At 38.7% G+C, this 12,475-nt stretch overlaps 1 protein-coding gene across 8 annotated transcripts in view; it reads right to left on the minus strand.

The window, feature by feature from the left end:
• The window catches only part of SIPA1L1 (signal induced proliferation associated 1 like 1), a 202,886-nt gene that overhangs the window by 15,511 nt on the left and 174,900 nt on the right, over nt 1-12,475 (minus strand). For all 8 annotated transcript variants that reach the window (XM_038138448.1, XM_038138447.1, XM_038138451.1 and 5 more), the window contains 3 exons: nt 8,133-8,257; nt 5,312-5,430; nt 2,550-2,989 (listed from right to left, as the gene is read on the minus strand). In XM_038138448.1, the coding sequence (XP_037994376.1) occupies nt 2,550-2,989; nt 5,312-5,430; nt 8,133-8,257 (684 nt within the window). The remainder of the gene's footprint in view (nt 1-2,549; nt 2,990-5,311; nt 5,431-8,132; nt 8,258-12,475) is intronic.

Consider the following 12,475-nt stretch of genomic DNA (forward strand, 5'->3'; position numbering starts at 1 on the left):
CTTGCCCAGAAACCTGATTTTAAAGACATTCCAGACATTATGGCATCCACAGGCAAAAGATAAAAAAGTGAGAAGCAACAAAGGGTGGCAATTTAGAAGCTGATAGAGAAATACACCAATTAAGCTGTTCATTTCTCATGAAAAGTAGCCTGTTCAGAATCTTTCTTTCGTCTCCCCTCCTTCACCTCCTTGAAGCAGGCATTTTCATAATAATCTCCATAATCTGTGCTTGTCTTTTGGAAGTGCCACTTTAACCAGCCTCCAGCTCCAAGCTTTTGTGCCTCCACAGAGGGAGCAAACAGCTGGATGACCTAGAGTTCCACTGCTGTTTGGTGTGCAACCACCAACTGAGGATGCCACAAGAAACAAAATCAAAGCTTTTTATCCCAGACTGTGCCTTTGTTTGATTGTGAGGCGTCAAACACATGCTCTAGTCTTCAAAAACAAGAAGTAATAAAGAGGGAATGGGAGACAATCTGTTTGTAATCTGCCACAACAAACGATGTATGTGCAAGTATTTCTGCATTTCTCAAGTATCGTGTCCCACGTGTTCTACAAACTGCTACTACACCTTTTTGCAAAGAGTTGCATTATTAACATCTCAGTTTTAAATGAAACTTGGCCAAAAGAAACCTCAACTGTTTTCTCCAGAATAAAGTCCAGGAAACCTTTATCTGGAAATTTCAGTGACAGCCCCAAAATTACAAGGAGAGAATAATTTCAATAATTTCATAGAAACATCACGTTAATTACTGCACACCAACTAAAGAAAACACCGTGTTTAGAGACACAATGTTATAAGAAATAACGAGACAACAACCTAGGCACTGGTTTGTAGTCATGTTGCAAAGTACATTCATGGAGGAAGAGAACTGTCATGGTGTGCCTGCCGTTCAAAGTGTTTCTTTCTATAAAATTTTCTCAGCTTTTCTAGGGAACTAACCCTATTTGGTGCTTGAAGAAGAAACCAGAACCTCAGATATACAAAGATGCCTTTCCATTAGGCTTTACAATAAAGCTTCCAAGACTTAAAGAATCCTGGAAAATTTATGTAAGTGGCTTCAGAAAAAATCCTTCCAAATGACAATGCTACTATCTTTATTGCAATCAGCATTTTGTGTTAGAATCTTAACACTTGATGTCACTTCCAGTTACATTCAGACAAGTGCTGCAGGACATGGGGTAAATTCTACTGAATGTTAAAAAATGCCCATAAAACATGCTTATCTTAAAATAAAAGGCGTAACACTGCAGACAACCATCATATAGACTTTCTACCTTCAAGAAAGGGGAACACACAAACATGCCAGAAATCTAAGTAAGTCCCTCTGCAGAGTGTTTTCTCCAGACTTGCTCAAGTCCTTCATGCATATGCAGCTACTGGAAACACACCAGTCTCAAATACCTGGGTGGGATTTCTATCAATTGAGCATGAGCTTTGCTGCCAAAAACGGCCAATGAAGAGAGGCAGTAAACCAGAGTGGGACCACCATTAATGGATTAATTAGTCAGAATCACTGTGACAAAGCACATGGAGACCATTACAGTCTCTATGACAACCCCTTATTTACAGCTACTGTATGAGGAATTAGTGAACTGTTCTCAAACATCTAGTCTTGCACAGTAGCTTTGTTCAAGACAATTACCAGAAATTGGTTTGGACTTTCAGTCTGCAGGTATTTTTGCTACACCTTTGCTCAAAGCAGAGGTGCCTTAAGAATAAAAATGCAACAGTCAAGCTCCAGAAGGCAAACAAATTATGATGATCCCACATCCTCACTGAAAGACCTAGGTTTTTTTCTTGTTGCTAGTATGATAGAGTAGGAATTTTTTTTTAATAGCACACTGAATACTTCTTGGAAAATGGGTTAGGAAGAAGGTCTAAAATATTTTCTGCTTCTAGCAGCACCGATTAACTTGTAAAGTGGATATCTTCCATTTGAGGAGTTTAAGCACATTACACATGTACTTGATATTGCTGATTTTGCAAGTGGCAAAATGGAGGGAGAGAGAGAAGGTGACTGTAACCTGTCATACCCACAAGCTTGCAGCAGAATGAGATTAAGATGAGATTAAGATCTAAGAGCTAGCACTCCCAAGCAAATTCCTCTCATTATTGATCATACCAACTGCAAGCAGATTTCCAAACACAAAGACTGGGGGAAGAAATGCAAAACATCTGACATGAGTACTTGCAAGGTTAAGAATAAACCCAATATGAAACTGTTCATTAATAACATGGACGGATCTTCTCTCTGATCCATACATGAACTGCAGTAGTTACAAGACGTGTCTGTCTTACGGATAGCTCAGTAGCAGCAGTTTAGTACAGAATATGCTCTAAAAGATTTTTAGCACTATAAGGAGTAGCTGATGCAAAGACTAAAGGTGGTCTCCATGTTCAAGCATTCTGCACAGTGAAATATTTCAAAACACTGATTAGCTTAAGTAGAACCCCCTCTCTTCAACATCCACTTCTCACTTTTGATAGGTTAGAGAGTGAGAATGGGAAAATGGGGGGGGACAATCATACAAGAGGGGAAAATTACCTTGTATGTGAGACAGCATCACTTAAACTGTAAGCACTGTTCTCCCTTGTGAGAGGGTTGGAGGCTGGCTGACTCTTGCTGTGAATATCCAGGCTGAGTGAAGATTCAGCTTTCCGGTCCATGTGGCTGTCCTTCTCTAATGTTCTGTCTGCAATGGAGACCACTTCGCTGGAGCTGTGCCACAGCGGGGCCACCTTCTCCTTGGTCAGCCCTGTCCGGGGCGATGTCGCAGCCCCCAGGGAGGCGGTGCTGCCGTGGCTGGGTCCATAGGAAGTGGTGTCTATGCCGCTGTCAGCTGATGTCCCTTGAAGGTAGTTGTAGCTGTTCAGCTCCGATTCCGTGCGCTCTCCACTGTCATACCATTTCTCGTCGCTGTGAGCACTGGAGGCATTGCTGGAGAGTGTATTGCTGCTGGAATGGCTGGAGTAGTGGCTGTCAGACTACAGAAAAAAACAACAAAAAAAATGACAATGGAGAAGAGGAAATAAAGGGTTACAAATGCCACCACTGTGCAGCAGGAGCTCTCCTACCTGGAGGTATTGGATAGATACACTGAGGAGACTAATAAAGTCTAAAAATTGGATTCCAACACAATGCACATCCTCTGTGCTGGGTGCACATAAAAAAATATTTCTTATGGATTTGCAAAGCAGGGAAAGCCTGAGTCTATTATATTTTGCCCCAGAATACCTTGCGGTGGTTCCTTTCAAGCACAGTTCTGCACAGTCCAGTCCAATGAAATTGGCTGAACTATGTAGACTTTGGCTTGGTTTATAACTACAAAAATTAAAAATATTCTAATTTTAAGACTGCAATGTTTTAGAACATGAAACACAACCAATCCACAGAAAGTGAATGCTATTTTAGTAATCCAATTGCCTATCAAAAAGTCAAAGAAGAGCATAGCCACTTGTCTTCCTCCTCTTGGCAGTAGGGTGTCTTTCCTCCTCAGCAGGAATGTCCTTTGCAAATGACCAGTGAACCATCATTTAACTAATGTGAAATTGTTTTCCAAAAAGCAGAGCTGCATGAAAAGAAGCTTTAATGTAATGCTTTTAAATTATCCCATCAGGTCATGCCAGTGCCTGGCTGGTTTGTATGTCCTGTCCTTGGTTACAGCCCACTATTACAAAGAAACGGAATGTCCTTAATTTTATAGTGGTGGAATATCCCATTTCAAGAAGAATTGCTTGTGATACACTTACTGCTCAGTAGCTCATCTACCTTTGGGGTATTTATATCCATTTGAATTCTACTGAATTATTTAAGTTCTCATCTACAGAATCAAAAATGAAGTAGTAGGCAACAGACCTGTTGGATGACCACACGGCCTGGGAAAAAGGGAATTGATGGAAAGGAGACTTTAAAATTTTCTATTTGTCTACCCATTTTACTGAACAGATGTAGAGATCCTAGACAAATATAAAAAAAAGATACTGCTTCTGTTTTCAGAAGGAAATAGGGAACAGATGCATACTGAGAACAAGGAACCATCAGCATCCATGTATTTATTTAATATAAAGAAAGAATTGACAGGAAAATGGGGGAATATGAAGTTGATCTGGACTCCTGGTTATCTCCAATTAAAGTTACTTTTCTTCCTTGAGAACTTCATCACTTGCCCATCCATCTGTCCACATAATAAAGATTTATTTTAACAATGACTAAACCAGAATAATGCAAGCATTAATAATTCCAGTATTGCACTTGGCACTCAAGCTAATGAGTTATGTACTACATCACTATGCAGTCAAATACATCTCATGAAAAACAGGTCAATCTAAATTCAAAAACTAGTCTGTGCTTTTAAGAATATGAAGACAGGTGTGCTACTCTTCGGGTTTCTTTGGTGTTTTCTTCTTTAAATAATAAATGTGTTGTCATGAATTAATAATCTAAAAGCAACACCGCCAATTTCATTGAAAGAATAATGGTAGCAAGCAGGAGCAAATTAAAGACTTAGAACCAATTAAAGGCTTTCACACATCTAAATAAATGCAAGTAATACTTTCAGTAACATCATGCAAGACAACTCTATATTTTAGCTCGCTGTACAAATAAAAAAAGTAATACAGCTTATTGAGTAATTTAAAGCTTAAAGTGTACTTCTTTTATTACAGTGACTTCAATAATTTTCAATACATTTTAAATTTATGAACTTCACTGTATTTATCTATCTCTCTGTATACAAATTGGGAAGTGACAGCCTCCACAAAGGTATGAATAGTTAACTCTGCAGAGGCAGACAGAATTTACTATTTAGAATTTCAAAACAAATAAAACAAATAAGTTTTCTTTCAGCAGGATTCCAGGAGACAGACTTCCAACAGTGTACAAGGTATGTTATGAAAAAGGAGAAAATACAAAACCAAAATCACCATTCTGTCTCAAAGCAGCAGCTTTCTGGCCATTGTGTTAGAACATACCCTGGTTAAACTGTAAGTCTTACAAGTGCGTTCTAGGAATAGCTTTGCAAATTTCTACTAATCCTTTACTTCTCAAAAGATAACAGACAAGAGATTGCTGTTCAACTGGCAGCAAATCTTTATTAACTAGTAAATATTTCAGTACACTGTGCTGTAGGATTTAGGCACCAACAGGCCTACTCTGCTGCATTCTCCATGTTCTAGTAGGGAACAGGATTTTTTTTTTTCTTTTTTTTAAACTGACACTCTAAATATAACTTTCAACAACACTTTGGTATCAAGAGCTTGTGGGGCAAAAGCAAAACATTAAATAATTCCTTTTTTAGGATAACTTACATGACCCTGCTTATTTGGAGACAAGTGTACCACGGGATCCTGTCTCATCAGTCTTCCACTGGGGCTCTCTCGGAAGGACGGCAATACTTTTGAGACTGCTGGGAGATGGCACGTTGGCTCTGCAACACAGCACACACCATGGACTGAGAGAGCAGCGCTACGAGCTAAGAAAAAGTCTAACTTGATTTTACACTGCAATTCTTCCAACACGACCTTAGCCAAAACCAGGTACATATTGTGACAGAACACAGGGGAGGAAGTAGGGGCCCATTCCTGCCTGGTGTAAATCATTAAGGCTTCATGAAAAACCAGTTGCCACCATTCTGACTTTTGTTAGAACAACCTGAACGGTATCATGTCCCCACTGTCCAACAGCACTATATCAGAGCATTTAAACAGCAGGCTATTCCCTTTCACAGGGTATTGACATTGGATCTCTAAATGCTTGATACCTGCTGACAAGAGACTTAAAAGACTCAACACCCACATTTCCTCAAATGGCATTCTATACAAGGCAGGACAACAGCAAGCCTACAGTGATCACTTAAATGAATCCATTTCCCCCAGTACAACTACTACACATATTTCTTACCAAAGCTGAGTTAAAAAAAAAGTTTTCTAATTTAAGAGAGTGCAAAAAAAAAATAAACCTCTTGACATAATACTATCTTAAACACTGCTAGCTGTGAATGTGGAAACTGCATAGATGCACAAAAGGAATACTTACTAAACTGAAACCTGACAAAAGTGAATGGAAGTCAAATCACTCATCTTACACAGACATCTCAGAGGAATGCACTTTGCCAATTTTTGCCTTATTTTCCTAGGAGATAACTGTGAAGGTCTAGAGGGTGTTCAGCCACAGCCTGTTAGGTAGGTAACTGCCTTCTCAGATCCCAAGGTCAGTATTTTAAAATAATCTCTCTCAGTTATGAGTTTTTACATATACTTCTACATATATTCTACACTTCTAAAAATGCTCCTTTTAAGTAGAATATGTACTGACAAACATCAAGTACTTAACAATATCCATTGTAAATAGCGGTGTTTTCTCCACCACAGCTACAGTTTGTTCATCTTGATCTGCAGCATCATGAGCTTTTTAAAAAACAAATAGAAGCTGTGAGGTTTTTTTAAGGATAATAATCATAATACCAGTAATAATATCATCATCAAACCTAATTTCCCCTAGCAAGTGGTAGCAAGCAGTGTTGGTGAACACAGAACAAAGGTCTTCTGTCACAAAGGATAGGTCAGGAAGGTGTCAGTGTGTGGATTCACTACACCTAAAGCCTTATTTACCCTGAGACAGATTATCCTAAGTGGAAATATACTTATTTGTCAAAAACCAAACTTTCACCTAGATTCACCAGATTGACAATAAAATCTCCGATCAGAGATGTGGCTTCCAATTCTATGAATGCAGGGCAATACACGAGATAAAATATAGGGATTTTGTGTCACTGTGCATTTCTCATCCTTTTCCAAATGCTGGAGTCATCTCTCCTACCATGTAATTTTTCCTGTTCTTTCTGGCTTTATTTATTTTATAATTTAATATGTTGACACCTGACACTGTAGAACAGAACTTGTTGGCAGCTCCACTCAGTGCCAGCACCAACACCCAACTGTTGGTCTGCAAAAGTAATGCTGAGCAAAAGATCATTTTTACATGTGTCATTACCATCACACAGCTTCAAAACATATGCGATTAAAATTGTTCTGTCAAAATGAGAACTGCAGATTAGTATAATCACAGTTTTTCACTGAGAAGTATGGGGGGAGTTGTGAGGGAGGGACTGACAGATGGCTTTGATGACAAGGCACAGCTTACTGAGGTTGTGAAGGTGTGTGAACCAAGAACATCTTCAGAACCAGAGGCTGGCAGCATATGCCCTTGGCAGCAAATTCCTCATGTCACTGAAGTGTATTCTCCCTTGAACATTAGTCCATTTGTACAGTGATGCAGTTAAGTGATGCAATAACAAAGTATGGAATTGTTTAATCTAGGGTAAAATCATTTAGAGAAACACAATCTAGCAACCTTGGCCAGGGTCATCATGTTGGAAAACTGCTGTTTGTAGATAGGACATTTTCACTGGTGTTAGTCTTACTGGCAATCCTTTCAAGTCAAGCCATAGCTGTAGCAAAAGGCCTGTGTGCAAGAACTTCAAATGAAGGTCTAACAATATAAATTTTCAGTTCCTAGCTGTTTTATGTAGTTAATGTGTCCCCTCAGCTGACAGCTTAATTGCCACGTGCAATGAAAATGTACACATTTGTGGAAGGTGATTACCTACTTATAGATTTACTTCACTATTTAAACTTTAATTGCATTTTTTTCCATTTCATACATGGTGTTTTTATAACTTCAATGATCAAACAATCAATTTGCATTTATATAGCACCATTGGAAAAGGAAGCATCACAAGCACTTTAGCCAACTAAGGAAAAATTAAACTAAGCCAGGCCACTCAGGAGAACAGGTAAGGTCAAACAAGTCCTCAGCAGCAAGACAAATTAATAAGTGTGTCTGCCCAGCTGCTTCTAAAAGGACAGAATGTTTCAGGGTAAGAGCATTAAAGCAGATTTAATCCCACAATCAAATAAGGAAATGAAATCAGTTCTTCCTCAGGTGGTACTCCTAGGTCTCAAGGAAGCAGACTGCAGAAGCTTCAGTGCATGCTCCAGACCTAATTATTCATCCCAATGAACAAGGCTAACTTTCAAAGCCGCTGAAAGCACCATGCTTGAGAGGGTTCTGTGTGTGCCAGGAGAGGCACAAAGTCACCTTGTGGTCCGAGCAGAGCTGCGTACGTACCCAGCTGGTCCGCGATGCTGTCCTCGCTCCTCTGCCAGCTGGGCGTGGACTTGCCGCTGCCGCCCGTGTCCGACTGCGTGTTCTGCCTGTCAATGGAAGCGGGGGATCTGCGGCTAATTCCAAACCTGTTCTCCCCAAACACAAAGCAGATAAGCATTTAAATATACATAAACCTCACACGAGGGGAAAAAAAAGCACTTTTAAGAAGCCAGTGTCAAACAACAGGGCAAATCAATGCAAAGCACACCTGCTTGAGGGATTTATAATGCTCTGCCATTTCATTTCTGTGGTAGCTCTCCAGACCCTTTTACTAGCTTTAATGCAGACGATTACAATATACATTAATTTATTGAGCATCCTTGAGCAAGAGCAACTGGTTACAATGCTACAATTGAAAAAAACAAACTGATCAAAATATCAAGAAAGAAAATTATGAGTTTTTATTTACACAGATGTTTACATGAAAAGGTGACCAGATTGTTACATGGCAGAACACTCAATACAGTGAGTAAAATGTAAAAGTTTGGATAAAAACCACATAGTGAAATGAGGTGTGTTTATTGGGAAAAGATCAGATCCTTTCAATTACCTCAAAGCACTACCTCAAACTAGTCAAAGAAAGCATCAGAAAGTTCGTTGGGACAATCCCATGGATCTCAGCCACTTCCCTGGGTTCCAACCAAGGGAGTAGTAAGGTCATACCTCTGGGTGATGCAGACATTTATGCCAACAACATGGATTTGTCTGGGACAACATTAACACTGCCAAATATTTTAAATAAGCCTCTATAAAGTTGACTGTTGAGTATGGATTCCCAAATCCTGGGGTTTTATAAATTCTGTAAATTCTTAAGTTATTTGATCATAAATTTATTTCAGTGGATAAGTGCAAACTAAATATAGCTGTAAGAAAGTAGTGAGACATACACCTATTGCTGTAAAAGAAAGCATACAGAGCAAAATGAAAACTCTGTTCAATGGACTTTGTAAACCCTGTCAAAATAGGCAGATGGATTTTAGAATGATCAATAACGACAGAGTAAACTCAAGGAGATCAACCTAATGACTAAAGAGACACACAGTGCCCATGTGCCACACTGAGCCGACATGCCTCATATGCCCAAAAGCCTGTAAGACTTGAAATCTACAGCTCTGTATTACATATAAATCACCTCCAAGTCTGCAAGAATTATAGCTGGGTTCAGAAATAGCAGATCAATCATTAAGAATTCATAAAGAATAATGCATTTCTGAGATTTTTATTTTAATCAGATATACCCTGAAGGAAAAAGAAAATCCTTCAACTCTACATGCACAGAATAACACACAAAATAATTACAAGCTGATATATCATCTCTATATCAATGAGTTTCTCTATCTGTAATGTCTAATAAAATGAGAGAAAATAAAATAGCCCAGCTGTGCTGTCTACTCACTCTATGAGCTACAGGCTGCCCCATGCAACCTCCAGCGGAAGACACCTTCCCAGCTGTCAGAGCAAGCTCAATGTGGTTATCCCACTTGAAGTTCACTCACTTTTAAACTCAAATGAACCCACCACAGCAACATTATATGGCTCAGAACAATCAAATCCCACTCCTATCCTCAAAGACAAGCAGCTGGAACACACTTGTAATGTGCAGCACATATTGAAATTTCAGCCTTCTAAAACTTCACCCAAATGTGATCATACTTCCCTTTTGTTCACTGCTCCCTGATGCAGCCAGCACACATTTTGATGAATTAAAAAAAGGAAAACCTGTATATATCTGCCTTCTGAATATGAACAATTTACATTGAAATTATGCAAAAAGTAAAATTTTTCCTTTTCTATTCACACAGACTAAGCAGGATTTCTCTTATCAAATACTTAAATCAAACATGATGATTTCAATACCAATTCAAGATATGTATAAAAAAGTGTAAACACAGCATTTCCAAGGTGATTGATTTCTTAAACACTGGTCTGTGGTCTAACTTTTAAGATTTGTAAACAAACTCTCATGGCAAGAATATATTTTCACGATAAAATAACTAGAAGCTGGCATCTAAAAGAAAAAGCTAAACCCCAAACAAATCATGGTGTAATGAAGTTGCACTGTGTCAATATTTTGCTTTCTCTTGTGATATCCTCTTACCTAACCTCCATTATATTCACATGTATATAGGCTGTCTATGTATGATTAAATTTTACTTTCTACAATAACTTATTGTCGATGTAATAGCAAACACACAAACACAGCATAAGTGTACAGAACACACATATACACATCAACATCAATCTGGATATTCTTGAAGGCAGTGATGTTTTTGCCTAAAGCCAGCTTAGGGTATGGATCAATAATCTAGAGGCAGCAATTACTGCTTGTATCAATATCTGACAGAGGCTGGACTCACCCATTCTTCTGGTCAGTTAAATTTCACAAACCTTCCAATTGTCACACTGTGTAACAATAAATAAATAATTGTTTGCACAAATGGTGAGGTTGAGATGTCCTGCACTGGGAAATCTCAGAGAGTGGTGTACCTAGAGCATATTGGAACTTCACCTCTGGAAGATTACCTTCAGGATATGGCTCCCCCTTGCCCCTTACTCCAGCCCATCATTCTCTCTAACATCTTAGCAACTCAATGTTACAATTTCACTCCCCTAGTTTAAAAATACATCTCGGGTAATGCTGACCACCCCTATCTGGGATACCAACCATAGCTGCAGAGCTGCCCTGAACCTGCTCTTTCAGACCAATCTCAAGAGAAGATGAACATGAAACTGCACCAGCTTTTAGTAAAGGGACAGACATTCAATTGTGTAAGGGAACAGACATTTAATTGCTTCTTGAGGCAAGGAAAACATTTCTTCACAATCACATTTGTCATGCTTTCCATTTAGCCTTTACATGCTTACCATTTAGTTAAACGTTTGGGAAATCCTGATTAAGTATGATTCATGTGTACAAGGACAGTATGAGAGGCAAACTGCTTTTCTTATAGGAATAGAACAGAATAGTAAAATAATTTGAGTTAAGAAATTGGGGTTTTTCTAAAGAGAATCCAATAAAGACATGCAAAGTTCATGTATTAATTGCTTCTTTCATTATTCCATTTAAACTGTGTTTCCTTGCATAGAATTAAAACTTCAACTCCTAAATGACAGTATAGTCAGGATTTCTAGGACACATCTCTTTGCTGAAATTTCAAAATGCTTGAAGAATGCTGTAGTGAACATATGTTTATAATTAAGTTAAAAGAAGGAAAAGGGTTGGGATGGGTGCTGGTCTGCTCTGAGGACAATTCAAAACAAACCTTCAAGTGTGCCGGAAAATCCCTTCTTACTCAAGCAGTTTTGGTTGGGATGGTCTAAGGACATATGGCAGCAATACCTTTTTTGTAGTGCAAATGATGTAGTTGGAAAAGAGCAAACGATAATGGGAGCACGAGCTACTCATCAGAATTCAAGGTAGCACAGAAATGCTGCTGGCGTGATGTGAATGAGCCAGAAAGTCTGCAGAGGATAAAGAGGTTAAGTGCCTTTTTCCAGCAGCAGAGCCATGGATACAACTATATCTAGTGTTTCCTCACAGCAAAGTTGAACAGGTTTAAGGGCAAATCTCCTAAAGTCAGTAGGACTTGAGCACGAACTTAAACAATGACCAGAACAGGCCTGATAGCGTCATGAATCAAAGCCTTCATGAGGTGAGCAGCAGAGAAGAGATTGACTCTTCACAAAACCTCAAACTGATCTGCACAAAGGACAGGGGAGGACAAGTCTTCAGTGCTGTGGAGCAAGAAGCAGTACTTTTTCAAACACATGCTCAGAAAAGTGTTCCAGACAATGGCATTTAATCCTACTAATAATATATTTTTTAAAACAAAGATACTTCTACTTTATAGAAGACCCAAATCAAAATGCATTACACACAATGACCTGCAAAGTACTCAAAAATACTTCAGAGGGAAGATTTGCAGTATGAACTATCAGCAGTTTTGCCCCTTTATCTTCTCTCTAGGAAGTAATTTGGAATGTAGTTGACAGCTCTTCTGCTGCCAATTTTTTTTTTTCTCTACTTGGAGATCTTTGATTTATTGGTCCTTTCGGTGCTCTCTGAAAATGATATAGATTTAATTTCTTCCTCTGCAAGTTGCCCCTTACATTGACACTTCATAGAGTTTGAAGACTTCTGGAAAGTTGGAAGCCTTAAGACAGAATGACTGTGAATATGTGAAAAAGAAGCTAGCTGTGGATTAATTAGCACTTTTGTGCCTACACATCTTAGCTGCACTCAATACTACTTTGCTTCAACTATTAACTGACTGCAAAGTCCCAAACCTATTACTTCTTTTCTT

This window comes from Motacilla alba, chromosome 5 (assembly GCF_015832195.1).
Source record: "Motacilla alba alba isolate MOTALB_02 chromosome 5, Motacilla_alba_V1.0_pri, whole genome shotgun sequence".
In the NCBI taxonomy this organism is placed as follows: Eukaryota; Metazoa; Chordata; class Aves; order Passeriformes; family Motacillidae; genus Motacilla; species Motacilla alba.